At 34.0% G+C, this 22180-nt stretch overlaps 2 protein-coding genes across 4 annotated transcripts; both read left to right on the top strand.

Moving 5' to 3' along the window:
• Window positions 1-949: 949 nt before the first annotated feature.
• On the top strand, window positions 950-6523 carry LOC128229285 (cytochrome P450 3A6-like). Its single transcript, XM_052941117.1, has 4 exons — window positions 950-1152; window positions 1595-1691; window positions 5746-5801; window positions 5962-6523. The coding sequence occupies exons 1-4, from the start codon at window positions 1079-1081 to the stop codon at window positions 6086-6088; spliced, it is 354 nt and encodes a 117-aa protein (XP_052797077.1). The 5' UTR covers window positions 950-1078; the 3' UTR covers window positions 6089-6523.
• Window positions 6524-6627: 104 nt separating this feature from the next.
• LOC128228693 (cytochrome P450 3A19-like) lies at window positions 6628-16284 on the top strand. 3 transcript variants are annotated; one of them, XM_052940157.1, is made up of 11 exons: window positions 6628-6732; window positions 6878-6969; window positions 7865-7957; window positions 8183-8334; window positions 8506-8633; window positions 9595-9676; window positions 10157-10314; window positions 11293-11381; window positions 11812-11949; window positions 12456-12618; window positions 13201-16284. In XM_052940157.1, the coding sequence occupies exons 1-11, from the start codon at window positions 6649-6651 to the stop codon at window positions 13276-13278; spliced, it is 1257 nt and encodes a 418-aa protein (XP_052796117.1). In that variant the 5' UTR covers window positions 6628-6648; the 3' UTR covers window positions 13279-16284. The 3 variants fall into 3 exon arrangements, with proteins under 3 accessions (XP_052796117.1, XP_052796118.1, XP_052796116.1); XM_052940158.1 differs by lacking the exon at window positions 7865-7957; XM_052940156.1 differs by having other exon boundaries at window positions 7865-8334.
• The last annotated feature ends 5896 nt before the right edge of the window (window positions 16285-22180 follow it).

Here is a 22180-nt window from a genome sequence, read left to right as displayed (position 1 = left end):
GCTGGGATTTTACCAGCAGTTCGCCCCAGCAGGGCGGGAATTTTACCCTGGCTTGGCTGGATCGCAAGTCCCCTCTATTCTCCGCGCCTGGGTGCCGTTGTTGCAAGTGACTGGTGCATTAAGACACTGTTGTAAATTGCTATATGAAAACTATACTGTGAATAATTGAAATTGTTGTTGTTCTTGTTAGTAGTAGATAGTCCTAAACGTTCATATGTGATAATGAAAACATTCTGCCAAAGTAAAGGTCAATTCGGAAAATAATTTCAAGTCCAACTATAATACCTTTTTTATCTGAAGAACATAACAAACTAAGTGACTTGATAAGTTTCGGTTTCCGTGACTTTAACGTGTAAATATATAATTGACAATCAATATTTTCAAATTGATCTTAACCATCACGTGTGCATACTCAATTAATCCTTAATATCGTTTTAAAAAAATAATGTATAAACCACATAAGCTATTAGGGACTTTACGAAACTGGCCTGCAAATTTTATTGTATTGATACTAGTCTTAATTGGGATCTGATGTATCATGATGATGTATTAACTTAAGTTGAATATTGAATACCACCCCAGGTTCACAAAACAATTACGGAAGGTCCCGATGATATATACCGAACATAAATATAGCTAGTGTACAGACCATGCAATTATTATTCATACGAAGAAGTTAATTAAGCTGTAAACTAAGGTAAATTTAAACCTCATTTTACAAGGACATCATTCTACTGAATTTAACTAAGTGCGTCTTCAATAACACTAAAAATTAGCAATTGTCATCAGAATACATTGAAAACAAAATACGAATATTCGATTTTACTGTCTTTAAATAGCGATGACCCATATACGTTATTTGCATGGTGTTTAAGTTTACCATATATAGATAGATAAAGCTCGCTTAACCCTATGCAGTCTCAGTCTCGCTCCGATGGATAAAAAGGCATAAACACATATGTAGGTCGCTACATTTACAGATTAAACAACTTTGTGAAGAGTGGTACAGCCAAATAGGAAGTACAGAAGATATACAATTTTAGTAAGAACTATATAATATCGAATACATGCATTAGCCATGTACATTCTTGATTTAGTAAACATTCCAGACTGGATACTAGTGATAGTGTGTCTCGTTGGTATTATCTGCACGTAAGTGATTAATTATCTTATTAGAATTATGTACATATACATAAGCGGATCCAGGGCTGGGAGTGGGGATGCTCCAGCGCATCCAACACCCTAAAATTATCCAAGTGAACGGTATATGTTGCTATGATAAAACGTAAACAGATAACATATTAAAAACATTTTCCTCTGGAAACGTCCAATTTTGTTATTAAGGGAGAAAAAAACAACCTTGCTTATCATAGCCTATTTTAATGGATTCCTGTGAAAGAAGGGGTGGCTCGAACGTAGCAACCTGGGACGTGCACCACTAAAGTGCGCCAATCCCTCTTTAACATAAATCCTTGGTCTGCCCCAGGACTATGCTTGCACTATTTGTATTCATTAGACACGTTTAATTTGTGATGCAGCTTGTATTTCGATATGGAATCAACAAAAAGTAATTCAGTTCGTTATAATATTTCAGATACACCAGGTATAAACAGAGCTATTTTAAAAGGTTGGGAATACCTTTTAAACCACCTGCATTTTTGATCGGTGATATTCCAGATATCATCAAAAAGGTATTAAACCCCCTACTGTTTTTCCTAATTTATATAAAGATACGTCAAAACTAGGTATTCGTATTGGTTGCATAGGCGGATCCAGGGGGGGGGGGGTCGGACCCGGCCCGCGCCCCCCTAAAATTTTCTAAGTATATGTATAAATTATTAATATCGTTCCATCATTTTAGATAGCTTTTAAGGTTATGATTTGCTCCACACAATAAAAAAAGATCTCGATTTACCGTGGTTGTATCGAACATCTATTTGGCCACATTGGACTCTTACGAAACATAATTGGTCCGAGACGTTGTTGAACGCTCTTATGGATTAAATTATCTATTATGACGTATTCAGTAGAATGTGTTAGCGTTTGGCTATCCTCCGTTTTTACGGCTATACGCAGGAAGTAAAACGCCGTTCAATCGGACACATGCGTAGTTTTGTAGTGAATATCGGACGGCTGAAATACATGCGGGGAATATCAGACACAACAGTTATTTTAATAAAATATGTTCTGGTTTTATTCGACATTGTGTTGAATGTATTAACCCTGAGAAGTCAGTGAAACAGACGTTTGCTCGTCTGTTTCACTTTTCGGATCATTCGTCATAATGACTAAATACAATGTACAGAATAGCACCCAGCAGACTACGTTCTGTGCAAACAATGTTTAGCTCCACTGGCCGAAGGCCATGGAGCTTATGTCGTCACAGATTGTCCGTCGTGAGTGCGTGCGTGCGTGCGTGCGTGCGTAAACCTTTACTTTAAACGACATCTCCTCTGAAACTGATAAGCGGATTTTGACAAAACTTCACAGGAATGTTCCTTTGGTGGTCCTTTACCAAAATTGCTCAAATGGTTCCGGTCCATTGCACAATATGGCCGCCAGAGCTAAAAATAGCAAAATCTTTAAACGACACCTCCTCTGAAACGGTTCGGCAGATTTTGATGAAACTTGACAGTAATGTTCCTTGGGTGGTCCTTTATTAAAATTGCTCAAATAGTTCTGGTCCATTGCACAATATGGCCGCCACAGCTAAAAATAGCAAAATCTTTAAACGACATCTCCTCTGAAACGGATAGGCAGATTTTGATGAAACTTGACAGAATTGTTCCTTGGGTGGTCCTTAACCAAAATTGCTCAAATGGTTCCGGTCCGCTGCACAACATGGCTGCCAGGGCAAAAAAATAGAAAAACCTTTAAAGAACATCTTCTCAGAAACCGATGATCAGATTTTGATGAAACTTAACAGAAATGTTCCTTGGATGGTCCTTTATCAAATTTGCTTCAATGGTTTCGGTCCACTGCACAAGATGGCCCCCAGAGGTAAAAATAGAAAAACCTTTAAACGACTTCTCCTCAGAAACCGATGATCGTATTGCAATGAAACTTGACAGAAATGTTACTTGAGTAGTCCTTAACCAAAATAGCCCAAACAGTTCTGGTCTGCTGCACAACATGGGCACCAGAGCTAAGAATAGAAAAAAACGTTAAACTACATCTTCTCAGAAACCGATTATCAGACTTTGATGAAACTTTACATAAATGTTCATCGGGATGCCCTTTAACCAAAATTGCCCAAATGGTTCCGGTCCGCTGCACAACATGGCTGCGAGAGTTAAAAATAGAAAAACCTTTAAGGACTTCTCGTCCGCAGTCTTCACGAAAAACATTTTAACCTACTAGCCAGTTGGACTAGCATAATGGCATATTTTACTAGTCCGAATGACAATCTAGTAGTCCGACTATTTTGCCACATTATAAAACTGTATGCTTGAGGTAAATACCTATTTCAATTGAGCAGCTTGCAGTTTGAGTAAACATTTCTTTATTATGATCCTATGCAGTGATAGGGAGTGACATCCTTCTGTTGGGAATAGTGCTCCTTGTTTTTCAGAACCTATGGGTACTATGTAAAAACAAAAGGCATCTTGCTTGAATAGACTGTAATAATATCAACATGGTTAGAAAAGAAATGCCATGCTTTAATAGCTTTGATTACATTTTACTACTGAATTACCTCCCTTTAATAGAAAAAAATAATGTCTTAATTTTTCACGTATAGCATCTTTAAATAATTTTTAAACAATAATAATTTATGAGTAAACATATAAGCATAAAGTTCTCACAAAAAGATCAATTTAAAAACCTTACATTTATACATAGGAAAGTATATATAGACTGAACATTAATTTTCGTTTAAGTGACATTCTGAAAGTTTATGAAACAGCTATTTTTAGTAACTTAAATGGCCGAAAAGTGTAAGTGAAACACCAAGTCGATTCAATCTCGTCAGTTCTTGTTCAGGTTAGATATTTGCTTCATAATCTATTCAGATTAAATGTTAACCGATGATCAGATTTTGATGAAACTTGACAGAAATGTTCCTTGGGTGGTCATTAACCAAAATTTGTTAAATGGTTCCAGTCCACTGCACACCATGACTGCCAGAGCTAAAAAATAAAAAAAAACTTTATACGACTTGTCGTCGAAACCGATGACCTTTTTTCGATAAATCTTGACAGAAATGTTTGTTTGGTGCTCCTTTACTCAAATTGCCCAAATCATTTCGGTCAACTGCACAACATGGCAGCCAGAGCTATTAAAGTATTTTTTTTTAAATAACTTCTCCTCAAAAATTGATGATTGTATTTCTATGAAACTTGACGAAAATGTTCGTTAGGTGGTCTTTGCTTGAACCTTTTGGCCAGTGGAGCACAGGCACTGATGTGCCTCTTGTTTTATTTGTCTTCACTACTTGCTTGAAGCAGACACTTTCACTCGGTGTCACTGAACAAACATTAAAGTTTGCCCAATAACTGTATGAATTACTTTTTCAATTTTACCAAGGTCTTTCAATTTATGCGGGGAAAAAAACTTGATCTATAGGGAGGTGACGATCAGCTTAACGGCGTTACTACGTTACAAAGTGTCTCTCGCAGTTCAAGCTTTGTAAAAACAGTGTAAACTATGGAACGCCGGGGCAAAATGCTTCTTGCGAAATGCGAAATACTTCATGCTTTTTGCATAATGCTTAATGTTTTTTGCAAAACACTTAATGCTTTATGCGAAATGCTTTTAGCGAATTGCTTAATGCGAAATTCTTTTTGCGAAATGCGAAATGCGAAAAGCTTCGATTCAATATTTTTTACCGTTGTTAGCATAAATTGAGCAGAATCATTTTGTATGAAGTGAAAAAAGGAACACATTAATTTGAAAAATACTTTTATCTGCATGTAAAAGAGGTGAAAAATAATACGTTTGTTGTGTCTATTCATTAGAATAACATATATAAACACACCAATACAATATAATATTCAGAAACGGTAAAGTAAAGAGGTGTCCTAGAGAAAATATGCCAGAAAGTCAGTTAGATTGCGAATAGCAAGATGTGCAACTCTGTATATTGCTGTAAACGCGTTAGGTTAGAAAGAGTATCGTTTCTTCCACCGTATAATAATATTTCTGCAGCAGTATCAGTAGCCTATGTCTTACATCCCCTTCACTGCCGGGAGCGGTTCGGAACGTGCAAAATATTTCGTCCGATTCAATTTGATTGTGTTATGCCATATGCGAAATGCTTTTTGGGAAATGATTTTTGTGCAAAATGCGAGATGCTAAATGCTTTTAAAATGCTTCATGCGAAATGCGAGATGCGAAGGAAATCCGTTATTCAGGAGGTGTTACTATATTTAGATTTCACATAGCACGAGCTTCCGTAATTCCGTACCCGGCCATTCGATTGGTCGAAAATAGTAAACACATGCAATAGTTTAAGAGCTTGAGGCCGTCGCGAAGGCCTCCGACCCCCTGAATTACCATGAAAACACATGGGGGCCTTAGCGGCCAACAGCAGTCAATTTCAGAAGTTACGCCCCCCCCCCCCAACTGAGAAACCTGGATCCGCCACTGGGTTGACCTAAATAGCCGGTATACTTCAAGATTATAAATAGCATATCAATTTATTTAAGGGTTTATAAATTGATTGATGGCTGACGTGTATGTAGCATATTCATTTGAATTGCAATATGTATAACATTCAATTTATCTTTTGGATATCGCTTATTTCAGGGAGTTTTTCATTATGTGGATATCGAACTTGCAAAGAAACATGGAAAAGTGTTTGGGTATGATTAAATCTTTCTTAATTCAAACTAAGATTACTCAAGACTACTTAAAACCTGATTTATTTAATACATCAAATAAAACTTCTGTGTTCAAATTACATATCTGCAGATTTTGTTGTACTTACTTATTATAATTACTTTTTTGTCGTTTTTATTTAAGACTCTATACTGGAAATAACCCATCTCTTATCATATGCGATCCTGAAATTATAAAGCACATCACAGTGAAGGACTTCGAGAACTTTACAAACAGAGCGGTAAGTTGCAATCATATTCAACAATTTTAATCGCATCCTCGGAATCAGAAGAAATAAGTAAATATAAAACCATATTTGATAGGTAAATATTGAATAAACTTTCCCATTTTCTAAACATAATACACATACATTTAAAGAACAGATTTGTGTATTCATTTGAAACAATTTGCCGTGTATCTAAACCATGTGAATAAGTTCTAATCAATTCCAAAATAACGGAACACAAAAATACATAGGCTCGGTTTTGAATGCCTGCAAAGATATTGCCATTGAACCTAACTGAACAATTATAGATCAACAAATTTTGAGCATACCATATCTATATCTACTAATACAATAACAAGCACTCAATGGAATACAAAAACGCCATAAGACAAAATCACAAACTACATTAACATGGTCGCGCCGTAATCAATAAGTGGACTGGTCAATGAGTAAAACCGGATGATGAGCACCAAACCTTAAACTTTTCCAATTACTCATCAATACAGTTGAATATAAACTATAAGCCTCATCAAACTTGAATGTAATACTATCTCTCTATACATATTTATGCAGCAAACAAAAGAGTGCCGCCGATATGGCAACGGATGTTAACATTTGCTCGTGGGGAAACCTGGAGGAATCTAAGACATACACTGAGTCCATCATTTTCTGTCAGCAAGATGAAAAATGTATGTAAGATAAGTTCTGTATTTCGATGGTGAAATATTTGCATTTGATACAGTTTAGTTTTTAATCTGTTCTATAATAGAACATCTTTTAGTGTAAATTGCAGCACTATGTATTCTTAATCCTATTTTGATTTTTTACATTCAGATGTGTCCCTTTATCCAAAATTGTCTGGAAACCTTGCATGAAATCCTGAATCATAAGTGTGAAGACGAACCCAACGGATTTGACTTAGATAAGTAAGACATGGATTGCGTTCACTAAAAATGATGTCTGATTTAATTGAACTAGACACCAAATTGTCCCCAATTCGGCAAATACAGTATTGCCTCAAAACAAGCCTAGAATTGTTAATGCTAGAATGGCCGATTTTAAATCATTTGACATGATTTAAAGAATTAATGCAACAATAATGTTACTGTCTCAGCTAAATTTATCCGTTTAAAAAGAGCACATAATGGTTTCCTAGTTTTAAAAAAGGTCCATCCGACAGCTTGCAAGTCATATGATCGTTCCAAACACTAAATTGTCAATAGGCGTTCGAGCAATTAACTCTCATTTTCAACATAATTAACCGCTTTCAAAATTTTGCATCGATCAATTTCATAACTCTATGTTGATGACGGATCTGTGTAAACCTTGTTCGCAGCTGTTTTCGAAAATGTCTGTTCTTCCGGGAAGCCAGAAAGTGTGTATATTTAGCATGTGGAAGTCACGTGATGGGTACCGATAAATCTACCGACGCTATTTTTAAACTTACTGGATTTACGTGATAGACAACCCTAATAAATTTCGAATATGAAAAATGAGCAAAAAGTGCGAAAGATCCATGTTTCCTAAGCCATGTGATACATCAGTAAGTAAGATCCAATGCGTTGTAAACAAAGATATCAATTTCATGTAAGGTTTAGACAATTTTCTCTTTTTTTCTTGCACTTGTATAATTTGGTGACTAGACTCTTAATGTGAACCTTAAAACATTATTAAGTAGCGCGTGAACCATTCAAAACATCTTATTCAATATTATACTTATTTTTGTTTCAGGTCATATCATACCAAACTCATGTGTGTATGCCAAAACATCTTTCCAAAAAGGGTGTAAAATTAATAGCTATACACTCTCACCCTTTTCAGTAAGATGCTTCCATCGGAGAGACTATTCACTAAAATAGTTCTGATTAAAATTATTTTGCCAGACATTGTGGTAAATATTGAGGCAAGTGTAAGGTATGTGTTCGTAAACCGGAATAATCCACCGTTGAGTTCTTATTTTGTTTTCACTGACGATGCCACGGATGTTACCCAAACACTTATCAATGACTTTATGTTGATATTTGTCTTATGTGTCATTGTGGGCCATTGTTTAAGCGTTCGTTTAACCCGAGTCTTTGTGAACATTTTAATTACTGTTCCTGTTATTTCAATTGTTTTATTAATTTCATTCCATTTAAGAGTACTTCGCGCTTACACGATGGATATGATTTGCCAGACAGGGTTTGGATTCCAAGTGCATCCACAGACAGATCCAAACCATCCTTTCCTTAAACACGCTCAGGAATTCTTCGAACTTAAGGGCGCAAAAAGTATTTGGGCTCTTATAGCATGTAAGTATGATATGATTTTGTGAAATATCAATACTAATTCATGTGTTTTATAATCAAAGGTCAAAACAACGCACATACTGCAGATAGCACATAGCACGCCATGATCTGTTTAGGGATTATGTTTTCTAACATGCGATTATTAGGTAAAGTAATTGATATATTTATTTTCAGTGTTAATTCCTGACATTGCCGAAACTTTTCCCAGGCTTTTCACAACTCGATTTGTTCCAAAAGAAGACATGGACTTTTTCGTCTCAACTATGCAGACGTTTATTACAGAAAGACGTCGAACTAATGAGGTCTTAATATGCATATCTTTTTAATCGAATTCAATTGAATTTAATTTCTTGACCTTATAGTTTAAACACTTCATTTCATAGGGTCAATATCTTAACAAAATGGTTTAAACACTTCATTTCATAGGGTCAATATCTTAACAAAATGGTTTTAACACTTCATTTCATAGGGTCAATATCTTAACAAAATGGTTTTAACACTTCATTGCATAGGGTCAATGTCTTGACACAATGGTTTGAATATTCATTTTATAGGCTCAATGTTTGACCTAATGGTTTGAACACTTCATTTCATAGGCACAATGTTTAGACATAACTGTTTGAACACTTCATTTCAAAGGCTCAATGCTCAAAGTCTTGACATAATGGTTTAAACACTTTATTTCATAGGCTCAATGTCTTGACATAATTGTTTAAAAATTTCATTTCATGGGCTCGAGGCTCAATGTCTTGACATTATGGTTCAAACACTTCATTTCATAGGCTCAAGGTTTTGACATTATGGTTCAAACACTTCATTTCATAGGCTTAATGTCTTGACATAATGATTTGAAAACTTCATTTCATAGGCTCAATGTCTTGATAAAATGGGTTCTGGAAATAATGGTGGGAACGCTTCATTTCATAGGCTGAATGCTCAATTTCTTGACATAATGGTTTAAACACTTCATGTCATAGGCTCAATGTCTTGAAATACTGGTTTAAACACTTTATTTCATAGGATAATGCTCAATGTCTTAGCATAATGGTTTAAATATTTCATTTCATAGGCTCAATGCTTAATGTCTAGACCTTTATGGTTTAAACACTTCATTTCATAGGCTCAATGTTCAATATCTTGACCTAATGATTTGAACACTTCATTTCATGGGCTCAATGCTCAATGCCTTGACAAATTGGCCTGAACACGTATTTTCAGAGGTTCAATGGTTTGACATAAGGCATTGTATTGTCTATTTTGCAGACTCACAACGATTTCTTACAGCTAATGGTAAACGCTAATTTTGAGACGGACTATCCAGTAAACCCTCCAAGATCTAAGAGAGGTAAATATCTTAAGATTCTAGTGACATTTCATCACACATTCATTAAGCCCCTAAATATGGTTGCTTTTTCTGATTTTCTAGTTCAACTATATTTGTTTGTGTTTTCGTCATGATTAAAATGAGTTTATTTTATTTCTATGTTTTCAAAAATATGTTATACAGAAGAAAAACAAAACGTACGTGTTTCTTATAGACAATAATGATTAATAAGAGGACATTTAAAAACTGATGTTTATTAATCACTTATCAAAAGGGCGTTTTTTCCCAGGAAAGATTTCTTATGTTTCAGGGGAAAATGATACACATATATCATTATAAGATTGTCCATATAGAACGATAATTATAAACAATAAAGTAATTTTGATGTTTTAGTTCAATTATACTTTTGTAAGTCTATTGGTCATGATTTTAAATGTCTGTGTACATTATCAACTTAACACCAGCGTATGATTCAATGTCAAATTATATTTTGACGTCAAGGTTTGTCGGAGGATGAAATCATTGCCAACTGCATAATGTTTATGCTGGGAAGTTATGACACGAATACTTCCGTTCTTGACTGGATGTTTTACGAGCTTGCTGTGCATGAGGACGTACAAGAACAACTGATTGAATCTATTGACAAAGACATTGGAAAAGTAAGTGTTGATCTGTGGGCCGTTTCTTAAATCTGTATAAACGTCACAAATGACATCACATTGATTGTTTTGATTTCCTGAACCATGTGTTATAGTGGCAGTTTAGATCACACAAATTGCAAAATAACAAAAATATGACTCCTAGATAACTCCAACTTACAAAATTGATCTGTAAGAAAACAAGTTGCTGGGTTTAAGTCGATTTTAGTAAGTTTGTAAGTTGACCAACAAATTCGAGAAAAAAACAAAAAAAACATGAACTTGTTGCAATATGTGATGCTTCATACAAATTGAAGATTGCTGAATACAAAACGATAAAGCTCCTTAAAGGCCAACATCCCTAGTATTGAAAACATAAGAACCATAAATGTAGTCACTAATATTGGCAGTTATATTTTGTCAATGAATCAAACATAACTTTTATTGTTGTGTCTCTCAACTATTAACCTGATTGGAACAATTACAAACTGGAATAAAAGAAATTAAGGAATTACACTGCTATGGAATTTCGATGCTGGTGATTCCATAATACTTTTGAACAATATGGAAGGGGTGTGTGCGAAAATGAAAATGTAAAACCTTTTCGTTAGACAATCTTTTTAGCCTTAATAGATTGTAAAATATAACATTCTATGTCCCATTTCAGTTGAAATGAAGAACAAAAACAAAAACATCAACTACAGTAATTTCATTCATAAAGTATTTTTTTCGGTTATCGATTTTTACATTTTAGTAATAAGAAAGCAAAAACCTTCCAAATAAGACCAAACTTACATAGGGTCACCAGTTTAACAAATTTAAGGTGATCCGCTAATTGCACGATAAAATCACAAGCCTAGTTGTACATCGGATGCTTGCCATGAAAAAGGTTTGGTATATAGTATGCCTTTAAGGAGGCTGAACGTATTCAACATTGTATGTAATACGATTTCTCCAAGTTTGAAATTGATTACGTAAAAAATGTACTTTTTCTTACAGAGAACACCTACATATGAAGATGTATTTTCTCATCAATATCTGGAAATGGTATTATGTGAAGTATTAAGAATGCATCCAGCAAACCCAAGGTACTTGAATTAAATAGTCTTCAATCATTCATTATTTCTAAGACTGTCAGTATACTTTATATTTCCACAAAGTTCAAATAATTATCTTTATTAAGATGTCACAAAATTCTTCCCGATAGTATCTAACTACTATTTGCTCACAATTGAAATATTAAAAGGTAAATTTACGTTTTACTGTCCGTTCCAATCCTTGATGAACACAACTAGTATTAAAACACTGTGTTGTTTGTGGAGTTTTGTGCTGTTGTTCCATGCTTCTTGTTTGTGATTTTTAATTTTTGTGTTGAATGTTTTTTGGCGTTGACCATGTGCCATTAAACGGGGTTTATGCTCAATCTTTTGGCTACTGAGCTTATTTCTATAGTTTTTCATAAAAATATTTATATGTAGTTATTCAATGAATTTTCTATTATATTTTAATAAATCTCAGAATCAATCGGGAGGCGGCAGAAGACATTGAAATCCAAGGTTTAAAGATACCACAGGGAATGGATTGCAATTATCCCCCAAAAATTCTGCACTTCATGGAGGAATACTGGGATGAACCATTCACTTTTAACCCAGAAAGGTATTATGCGTTACGGGGCTAGTAGGTGACCCGGTATACGATATACGGGGCAAAGGAAACCATATCGGGTGAGACCGAAACGTATATATCACGTCGACAACCTGTTTAAATATTTCATTTATTCACCGGAATCCGAAAATAGACGCCAGTTTGGTACAATATAAATTTGGTGACCCAATATGGAAAACTATTTGGTCACCGCGCGACCAGTGCTGGACCAATGGCTTTGCGTCGTATATGTTGGAGGCGTGATATAATAGAATATCAATAAAAGCGTCCAAATGTGCTGTTGTTTACAGTCATAGATCTATACGCTGTGAATTAGCCTTATGGCTGTACTCAAATTATGTCAATTTATTTTCTTTTGCATATTAACACGTAATTGTCTACCTAGTCAATGGATACACAAATACTTAAAGTATTGTAAGTAAGAAGCCATTGGATTCGTCGTATATAGTTATAATATCAATCAATGTTCCTTATATTTTTATGTGTTTTTTTAACAGATTTTCGCCGGAAAACAAACACAAGATCAACGAATATGCATTCATACCATTTGGTCTGGGACCACGAAATTGTGTTGCCATGCGACTTGGTCAACTGGAGGTGAAAATGACAATAGTTAGCATTTTACAGAAGTACCGGGTACACAGAACGAACGATTTAAAGGTAAGTGATAATTAAAGCACCCTTAAAAGTGTTATTGATAGGTAACGAGCGTGAATCGCAAGTTCAGTATACTTTCATTGGCAAAGGTTGGACAGAATAATGTAAGTGTTTCGTACCACATTGGCAATAAAATTTCCACCTTACGGTGTAATAAATAGCGTGTGTTAAATGAAATGTTAAAGAGTAACGCGCCTGATTATGCGAATAATGCAATGTTATCAACTCGTTACCATGCTAATTTAAAGAACTCTAAATTACTTTTAATACATAAAAGTCTCCACACCGAATCGATTCTAAAAATGTCAGGCGGCGATTTCCTGTATAATTGCTGATGAGATTTTGTGATTTTGAATTTCCTCATTGCCGTTGTCAACAAACTTGTAATGATTATTTAATAAATCTGCATTAACTTTGTAGTGACTTTTATTTAAATAAATGACGTAAAAAATGTCATTTATTGAATCACGTGTAAATGACATATTTATAAATACATGTATTTAGACAATGTACTGTTGTATAGTCTTACTATATTTTCAGTTCTGTTATACTATTCTAATTTATGTTATTATTATTTCTTTTCAGGTTCCAATGCTGCCATCACCGACTGGTGTTAATAAACTCGAGGGACCTTTGTTTGTGCGGATGGAAAGGAGAGAATGAAATACCTCCGTCAAAAAATTGCAAACAATATTATGAACAGAAAACAATATCTTCAGTTCCATGGAGTTTTTTTATATAATTGCTTAAACTATGAAACACTGCATGATATGTTTCTAATTACCAAGAACATTTTAGCTAGTTTGATGTAGTAAACGAGTTATAAAAAAGTTGTAATAATTGTTTCGTTGTTACCTTTTTCAATGGCTAATGCTAATATTTTGATGTGCTTACAAATGTCCGATCGAAAAAAATACTCTGATCCAGATTTATGACGTTTTTGACGAATGAAATATCTTTTGACACAAAATAAATAATCTTCTCTTATATGTTTTAATTTAACAATTTACTCTTATATGTTTAAATTTCACAATATACTCTTATATGTTGAATTTAACAATCTACTCTTATATGTTTTAATTTAACAATCTACTCTTATATGTTTTAATTTAACAATTTACTCTTATATGTTTTAATTTAACAATCTACTCTTATATGTTTTAATTTAACAATCTACTCTTATATGTTTTCATTTAACAATCTACTCTTATATGTTTAATTTAACAATCTACTCGTATATGTTTTTATTTCACAATCTACTCTTATTTGTTTTAATTTAACAATCTACTCTTATATTTTTTAATTTAGCAATATACTCTTATTTGTATGAATTGAATAATCTACTCTTACATATTTAAATTTAACAATTTACTCTTATATATTTGAATTTAACAATCTACTCTTATATGTTTGAATTTAATAATCTTTTCTTATATGTTTGAATTTAACAATCTACTCTTATTTGTTTGAATTTAACAATCTACTCTTATATGTTTGAATTTAACAATCTACTCTTATATGTTTGAATTTAACAATCTACTCTTCTTTGTTTGAATTTAACAATCTACTCTTATATGTTTGAATTTAACAATCTACTCTTATATGTTTGAATTTAACAATCAACTCTTATATGTTTGAATTGAACAATCTACTCTTATATGTTTGAATTTAACAATCTACTCTTATATGTTTTAGTTTAACAATCTACTCTTATATGTTTTAGTTTAACAATCTACTCGTATATGTTTTAATTTCACACATATTAACACCGATTGTTCGGATTGCTGTATAAATTAAAAACCATTAAACAATATTTTTAACTAACAGTATTGATATATACAGATATACACAAACAAATCGACATGAAGTTGAAACAATAAAATTAGTAATTTATGTACACACTGGTTTAAGGAAAGAAAACGGAACTAATTGCAGAGCAGTTGCTTATGCCATCTTTGGCATCTTTGATGTGAAATCATAGCCATCGTATTCTCGAGAACTCTATTTTCCATGATAAAATTTATTTAAAAGAAGCGTTTTGGTTAACTTACGTTAAAAACTAGGTACGTCGTAATCCGTCAATCAAAGCAACAGTTTGGATTGTCTTAATAGATTCTTACTTTAACAATATACATCACCAAAAAGCTGATTGGTTCCCTTTCAGAGGGTACACTCTTATTTTAATATGCCAGGTTGCCGCTATATAATCCCGTACACTTTGGTAAGAAACGCCGTGTTCCTGATAAAATATTTTACAAAATGCCCCAAGAATATATTATAAATAAGCCTTATGTCCACACTCATGTTAAATAGCGTTTTTAAACAATTAATATTGCGCATTGTTTCATTGAAATTCGTGTCTGCTGCATTATTCAGGTGTCTCGGACCGCACCGATTCTCCTTTCACATTTTAATCCGATCGTCCTATATCTTGAGGTGTGTAAAGTCATGGACCATATAATGAATTAAGCTGCATGCCTAAGCTGGACATCGACATATATCATATTTTACATTGACGACAATTTTCTATTTAAATAAACATTTATGTATAACATAATTCCCGTTGAGTGCATTCTGGGGGTGTTTTTTCAATTCTGTATGTCTTTGCCAATGGACCCAGAGTTGTATTCTGAAACACTGTGGATATTCATCTTGCCATAGTATTAATAGCATTGACAAATACCACAAATTTGAATTCTAAAGCACTGTGGATACTCACATAACTATAATATGTATAGCATTGACAATGAATACAGAGTTGCAATCTAAAGCACGTCGAATAGTCAACTGACATTTTGTTATTCTGTATGACATTGCCGATGACTTATAGCTGCATTTCAAGGAACTACGGATATTCACCCGATAACATTATGCATAACATATACAATTTTAATAGTATGCGTTTCATTGTTAAAACCTTTGACCGTAAATGCAAATGAGGTAAATTCTCCCCTGGTCAAAATCAAGCTTTTATCGAAAGTAAAGGAAGCCTCGATGACATTAGAACAAGATTCATTTTTGTTTCACACTCGGAGTGACGATGCTTAATAACACGCAACAATCGTCTTTAGGGGTGTACAGTTGGCTTCTAAATTTAATGCTATAGTTATTTTCAAAGGTCGAACCAGTGGCTTTTTAGGAAGTATGGGATGCCTAAAGGATATCTAAGTTTGGCTCAAGTCTCACACTCGGATGGTTATGCCTTTGCTTGCTAACAGGCAACACTCGTCCTACCAGGGATACATTTGGTCGCTTAATGCAATTAAGGTAATTTTTCCCCAGATCAACGAGTGTTTCTATCGAAAGTATGGAAGGCCTAATGTCTGTAGGGCAATCAAATTGATTTTCAATTGTTAACCAATTTATTCGTTCAAATATTTCAATGGAATGTGTTCTTATAGATTCCTGTTTTTGTTGCCGACTCGTTTTTGCACTGTGTTATTTCTGTCATATATTGCAAAACTTTGCTATTGCTTAATTGTGTGCTACAGGTCAAATTTTGGTCTTCATAAACCCGATAAGTTTTAAGTTTTTGTGATCAGACTCTTATGTACTTTGATTTCGATTTTGTATGTTGTTAAGCCATAATTGTCAATTTTATGTATGAACCTAGTAGTGTGCACATTTAGTTTTGTTTTGATGAAGAGCAATAATACTGGATGAACATCATTTTATGATTCTTAAAATAGTGGAAAGGATTTCATGTTTAAATTATTCGTTAATGCCTACATAAGGATAAAGGGTAGACTTCTATGTATATAAATCTATTGAAGACTTTGCAAATGAAAGCCCCATTTTCAAATTATTTTAAGCTGTTTATTGTTTTCCATGGGCATCAAAATCGACTCAATATATGGCACATAATTGGCGCGAATTCTATACGCAATGCTCCATTACAATCTTAAAATTTTGTAACTAATACAAAGGTAAACAAAATAACATTATTTCACATTCGATTTGTTTCATCTTATTAAAAAAGGTTTTCATGCCTGTATAGTTATAAGCAGAAAATACAAGGTACTTTTAAAATAAATTTTACAAATGATATTCCAGACTTAAGCTTGCCATTTTACTTAATAATTCATCCGCAAATGTCTCGGTCATGACTAAATAAACATTATTCCAAATATTTCGCAGAAAAAGTTTGTATGCACTGTGCTGCTTGTGGAGTTTTGTGCTGTTCTTCCATGTTTCTTGTTTGTGATTTTATGTTATATGTCCTTGGCGTTTTTCCGGTGCCATTAAACCAGGTTTATGTTTAAACTGTTTGCTACTGAGCTTGTTTCTGTAGCTTTTTGCATAAATATTAAAAATAAAAGTTATCAAATTATAAAGTAGTATATCTTATAAACTCTGGCCAAGACATGGACTGTGTAATGATGTAAGAACTTAAGCAATGCCGTTATCAGTTAATTGAACCAGTCTATGAAGAGATGTAGGAAATAAATTAAGGACTGGTTCATGACGTTACTGAACATTTGTATTTGAGATGGTCTATTTTTTAAGAATAAAAAAATGGCCATAACATTTGACGGATTCCAATTTTTGACTGTAAGACACGTGCTGCTAGAAAAGAGATTGTTCCAGAAACTTTGCTTTAAATGGTATGAGATATTGCCAATAGAGTATGCATTATGAAGATATTATTAAGTATTCAAACTGTAAATGTGACACTTAGAGAGATCATGGTACTGTTATATTGTGCAATGTCCGAGCCAATACACATTTGAAAGTTGTGTTTTTATAAATCTTACTGTGTAGTGACAAACCTTTAACGGATGCCAAGTTTAAAGGCAAAAGGTTTAGGCTAAACAAACACTAAACGAAATATGCACCGTACGAAACAGCCGAGACAGATCACACATTCATACAGATATTTTTATTGACAAACTTTAAAAGTGACACTCTTATTCAAAATCAATACATACACATGTATAACAAACAACAATTTTGACTGATAAACCTTAAACTACTTACTATCTAATGCATCTATGGAAAATATTAAATACTGATAACAAGATTGTAACTTAGTATTTAATAGCTGAAAACGCACAATTATTAAATGATTGGTGAGTGCTAAAATATTTACTGTGATCTTCTATAGTCTCATAAGGTAAAAATACCGTGTTTTATGCACATTTCGTTAATTAAACTCAGTATCCTTCATATGAACCATTGTTTTCGACATTTATTCATCCTATTTGGAATAATAAAAACAATAGTATTAATTGTGGTAAATTTTTGTTGGAAGTAATAGAGCATCTTTAAGGTTGGAGTTACCGCCTAGTAAAATATAAGCTATATATTTTGATGTGTATGTGGTCTGTTTGTATTTATGTATTTAGTGGTTATACGTTTGTGTCTCTAGTTAAATGTCTTTTGGGCCATTGCCCTATGCCCCTAAACAGGTTTGTTTAATTTTCGACTACTTGGCCTGTCCCTGTAGTCATACTTGTATAATCAGGGAATAATGATAGTTTAAATTGATATATTTAATATCAAGGTTTTAATATTTCAATATTGAATGTTTTAGGTTAAGTTAGTGATTAAGTTGCAAGAAAATCACTTTATATATTTATTACAAATGTCATCTATGTACAGTTATATAATCTCCAAATAAACGTATCAAGTATCGCCGACCAAGTTTATATATACCCTAACGATCGGATTTACACAATAAAAGGAAATGGCGGCATACCCGGAAATATTTTCAAAGCTACAACTAAGAATGAGTCCAAGACACTTATGCCACAAAATAGTATGATATGCTCATTTTTCGTTCGAGGCGGATGAATCCTGTTTGTCAAAATCCCAGCTGCTGGACATTCTATCGAAATACTCAAATTGGTCCCTCACACCACTATGCATATTAGTCAGAAAGTTACATGTACATTCCGGCTTCACTTTCAGATGATTTACCAAGATAATGGCAGTCAATACAAATACTACATAAGTTTGTATCCGTACCTTTCCCAGTATGCCAGAAAACGTGGATGACATTTTGCAAGTACAAATTCGTTTCCATTATTCATGCGTGAAACAATGAAACTAATGTTGCCTTTATAAACATAAATGTGATACAGGTACATACTGCCATATCGGTTATGGTTTTCCGTTTAGTATGTCACATTATGCCAATCTAACTATAGATACATGCTGGGGAAGATCCCTTGGAAACATGAAGTGCATCAGTATGCATGCGTATGGAAATAACATTCTCGTCCTGACTGATACAATTCAGCGAGCATAGGCGACAATAATAGCTTCAAGCAAAAAACCCCACAACGTCCTGGACGGTTGAAAAGTGCGAATAAGTTCGTTGAACATTTTTTCACAGCTGTGGTAATGCAGAAATGAATTCCTCACTCTGAAATGATAAACGCATAGCACTTATATATGTATGACACATATAACAATTATGCTTTTAAAATACATCATATTTAAAGTCGCGAACTCTTTAAATGCACAGTACAGTAGTTTTATTTAAATGGTGTTGTGAACAATCATTATATACCAGAGTTGGTCAAGAACTATGCATTCAGCGGATAATATTAAAATAAATTATGTCCTTTATATGCGGTACTTATTTGAGTACACTGCCCTTCATTTAATTATACGTGTTACCATAACATAAGGTAATTCTAGTAATAGATCTAAAAATAACGTCACACGATACATGCTTAACATGTTTTAACATCACTAGCTGTTATTCTATGTCGGGATGGAGGGGGGGGGGAGAGATGCAACCGGCGTGCGCCCCGAAAATTGTCTAAATGATCATGTTTATGTGAATAGAAAGTTCGTGAAACGCTTCTTGTACGTGCATGTGTACGCGTAAGCTACTGTCCGTGCCGTGCGCCATACATGTACGTGCACGTGAACGCGTGGGCTACTGTCTGTGTCTTGCGCCTTCTGGTATTTGCACGTGTACGCATGGGCTACTGTCTGTGCCGTGTGTCATCCAGGTACGTGCACGTGGACGCGTGGGCTACTGTATGCGTCGTGAGTCATCCAGGTACGTGTACGTGAACGCGAGGGCTACTGTCTGTGCCGTGCGTCATCCAGATACGTCACGTGTACGCATGGGCTACTGTCTGTGCCGTGTGCCATCTAGGTACGTGCACGTGAACGCGTGGGCTAGTGTCTGTGCCGTGCGTCTTCCAGGTACGTTCACGTGTACGCGTGGGCTACTGTATGTGCCGTGTGTCATCCAGGTACGTGCACGTGAACGCGTGGGCTACTGTCTGCGCCGTGCCTAATCTATGTACGTGCACGTGAATGCGTGGGCTACAGTCTGCGCCGTGCGTCATACTTATAGGTGTGTGCAAATTGTCCATATTTAATATGACAAGTGCGATGGCACGAACACATTGTGATGTTTTTCATGTTCATACATACAACGTTTGTATGTTTGTATGCTATTTGTTGAATGAATAAAGTTTAAACTATAGCACGAGGATAAGAATGGATACGAATAGATAATGAGCCTACAAGTACAAGTTAGAAAGAGGTCGCGAACTACTTAAAAACTTAACTTCATCTTAACATGAACGAGTACACGTACACGTTATTTGTCGCAGACGCGGATTAATACGCGAAATCCGTACATAGATCGGTGCAATTTTAGTAGTATTATTTTGTTCACTGAGAAAGAATATTCTGGTGTTGATTTTGAAAAAAAAATAGTTCAATACTTTAAAAAATAAGTTTTTTTTAAAGAAGTCTATGACCTTCGTGAACAGCCCTCATTCATTCCATTTTGTGCATAAAATAGAGTCATGTTTTCTCATAAAATTATGGATCCCTACTACGAATAGGGGAAATCTGCTTACCTCTGTATCAGTATCTCTGAATTCTGGTGTATATCTGTTCGCCCCACCATAGCTGACAGGAGTCTTAAAACTGCATTAAAAGGCAATGTCATATTCTTAGTTTTATTGCAAGAACTATTACACACAATTAAAACTAAATCGTCAATGGATTTAGTGAATAACGATTAAAAATGACAATTCAATAACTATTACACACAATAACAACTTAATATTCAATTGATCTAATAAATAACGATTAAAAATAACAATGTTATATATATATATATATATATATATATATATATATATATATATATATATATATATATATATATATATATATATATATATATATATATATATATATATATATGGTTCGATGGAAGGTTTAAACAAATAGTTACCATTTTTGCGTTTTTATTACAATGACCGCAATAAGTATAACGACTACAAATGACAGGACGCCAACTGCCGCAACATATCCTTTGTATCGTCTTTCATATTCCTGAAGTTTTTCATAGGCACTGTGTTCCCCGTTGACCGCTATAATTTAAAAAAAAACAAACACACAGTTGAGCAACAAGCAGCAAAGTATCATCATACATTACCTCATGCTTGCTATTTCTTGGGTACGTTAACCTTCTTTTGTGCGATAGTTAATTTCCCGTGATTGATCATGGTAATATCAAATGAGGTTGACATCTTGAATATATTAGTATATGAAAAAGTAGTACCGTTAATATGTGACACTAGAGATCATCAGATAACTTAATGGGAGGAAAATCATGCACTTACCTTTATGACAACTGGGTTCATGCAAGTCGTTAAAACACTTTGAATGCATTCAAAGGGAGCTATATAAGTATATACCTAATACATATATGACAACTGGGTCTTTGCTAATCGTTCGAACACTTTAAAGCAGTAACAGGGAGTTATATAAGTATATACTTAATACCTCAATGACAACGTGGTCCTTGCAAGTCGTTAAAACACTTAAAATGCAGTAAAAGGATAGTTATATAAGTATAACCCTTAAAGACAACTGGGTGCTTGCAAATCGTTAGAATAATTTACATGGAAATAAGAATTGAAGGAAAGTTATGTTCACATGGACACCAAAAGCCAGTTATTCGACTTGACCAGGGTGCGCGTTTGCAAACAGTGTTTGGAAAATTATTTACTTCAATTACATTTGCACACTAAACAAATGGGCAGAAATGTATAACAACAGGTTTGTTCATGCCACCCGGGAATACACATTTCACTGATACATGTATCATTGATGGAGTCAAAGACACCGTCGTCACAGCAATGACTTATCGGAGATCATTCTTCAACCGATTTCGTCACCAGAACACATAATTTAGAAGAAATCCACCTAAAGTTTGTGCCAGTTTGATCATAGCAACGTGAAGAGTATAATGTTTAGTATTTTAAATGAAGATGTTTAAGATAAATGATTCTGTATTTAAAAAATCGAACACATAAGATGTGCATTTAGTTAATGATAAACAAACACATGCTTGATTGCTTTTATATTTAAATGTTGACAACAACGTTACAACGGCACAAGACACATCGTAATGTATTCGTTTTTAATACTGTGTACATTTTGCACATAAGGTCATTCATCTGACGGTGATTAAAACAGGTTAATCTGTTCTATTTTTGGAAAAAGTCGAAGGTTAAAGGCTACAACAAAAGTGTTTGGTTACTTAAAAATCATAATAATTATTTGGCTAACAAGAAGT

Source organism: Mya arenaria, chromosome 3 (assembly GCF_026914265.1).
Source record: "Mya arenaria isolate MELC-2E11 chromosome 3, ASM2691426v1".
In the NCBI taxonomy this organism is placed as follows: Eukaryota; Metazoa; Mollusca; class Bivalvia; order Myida; family Myidae; genus Mya; species Mya arenaria.
Note: the sequence above shows the minus strand (reverse complement) of the source record. Positions and strands in the feature narration are given on the sequence as shown.

What these genes read in the sequence shown, in the direction of transcription:
- LOC128228693 (XM_052940156.1), top strand. Translation starts at nt 6,649, where the DNA reads ATGTTAACATTTGCTCGTGGGGAAACCTGGAGGAATCTAAGACATACA. An exon ending in ATGCATCCAGCAAACCCAAG is followed by an intron (nt 11,382 to 11,811) that starts GTACTTGAATTA and finishes AATAAATCTCAG; the next exon opens with AATCAATCGGGAGGCGGCAG. An exon ending in ACAGAACGAACGATTTAAAG is followed by an intron (nt 12,619 to 13,200) that starts GTAAGTGATAAT and finishes ATTTCTTTTCAG; the next exon opens with GTTCCAATGCTGCCATCACC.
- LOC128229285 (XM_052941117.1), top strand. Translation starts at nt 1,079, where the DNA reads ATGTACATTCTTGATTTAGTAAACATTCCAGACTGGATACTAGTGATA. An exon ending in CTCGTTGGTATTATCTGCAC is followed by an intron (nt 1,153 to 1,594) that starts GTAAGTGATTAA and finishes ATAATATTTCAG; the next exon opens with ATACACCAGGTATAAACAGA. An exon ending in AAACATGGAAAAGTGTTTGG is followed by an intron (nt 5,802 to 5,961) that starts GTATGATTAAAT and finishes TTTTTATTTAAG; the next exon opens with ACTCTATACTGGAAATAACC.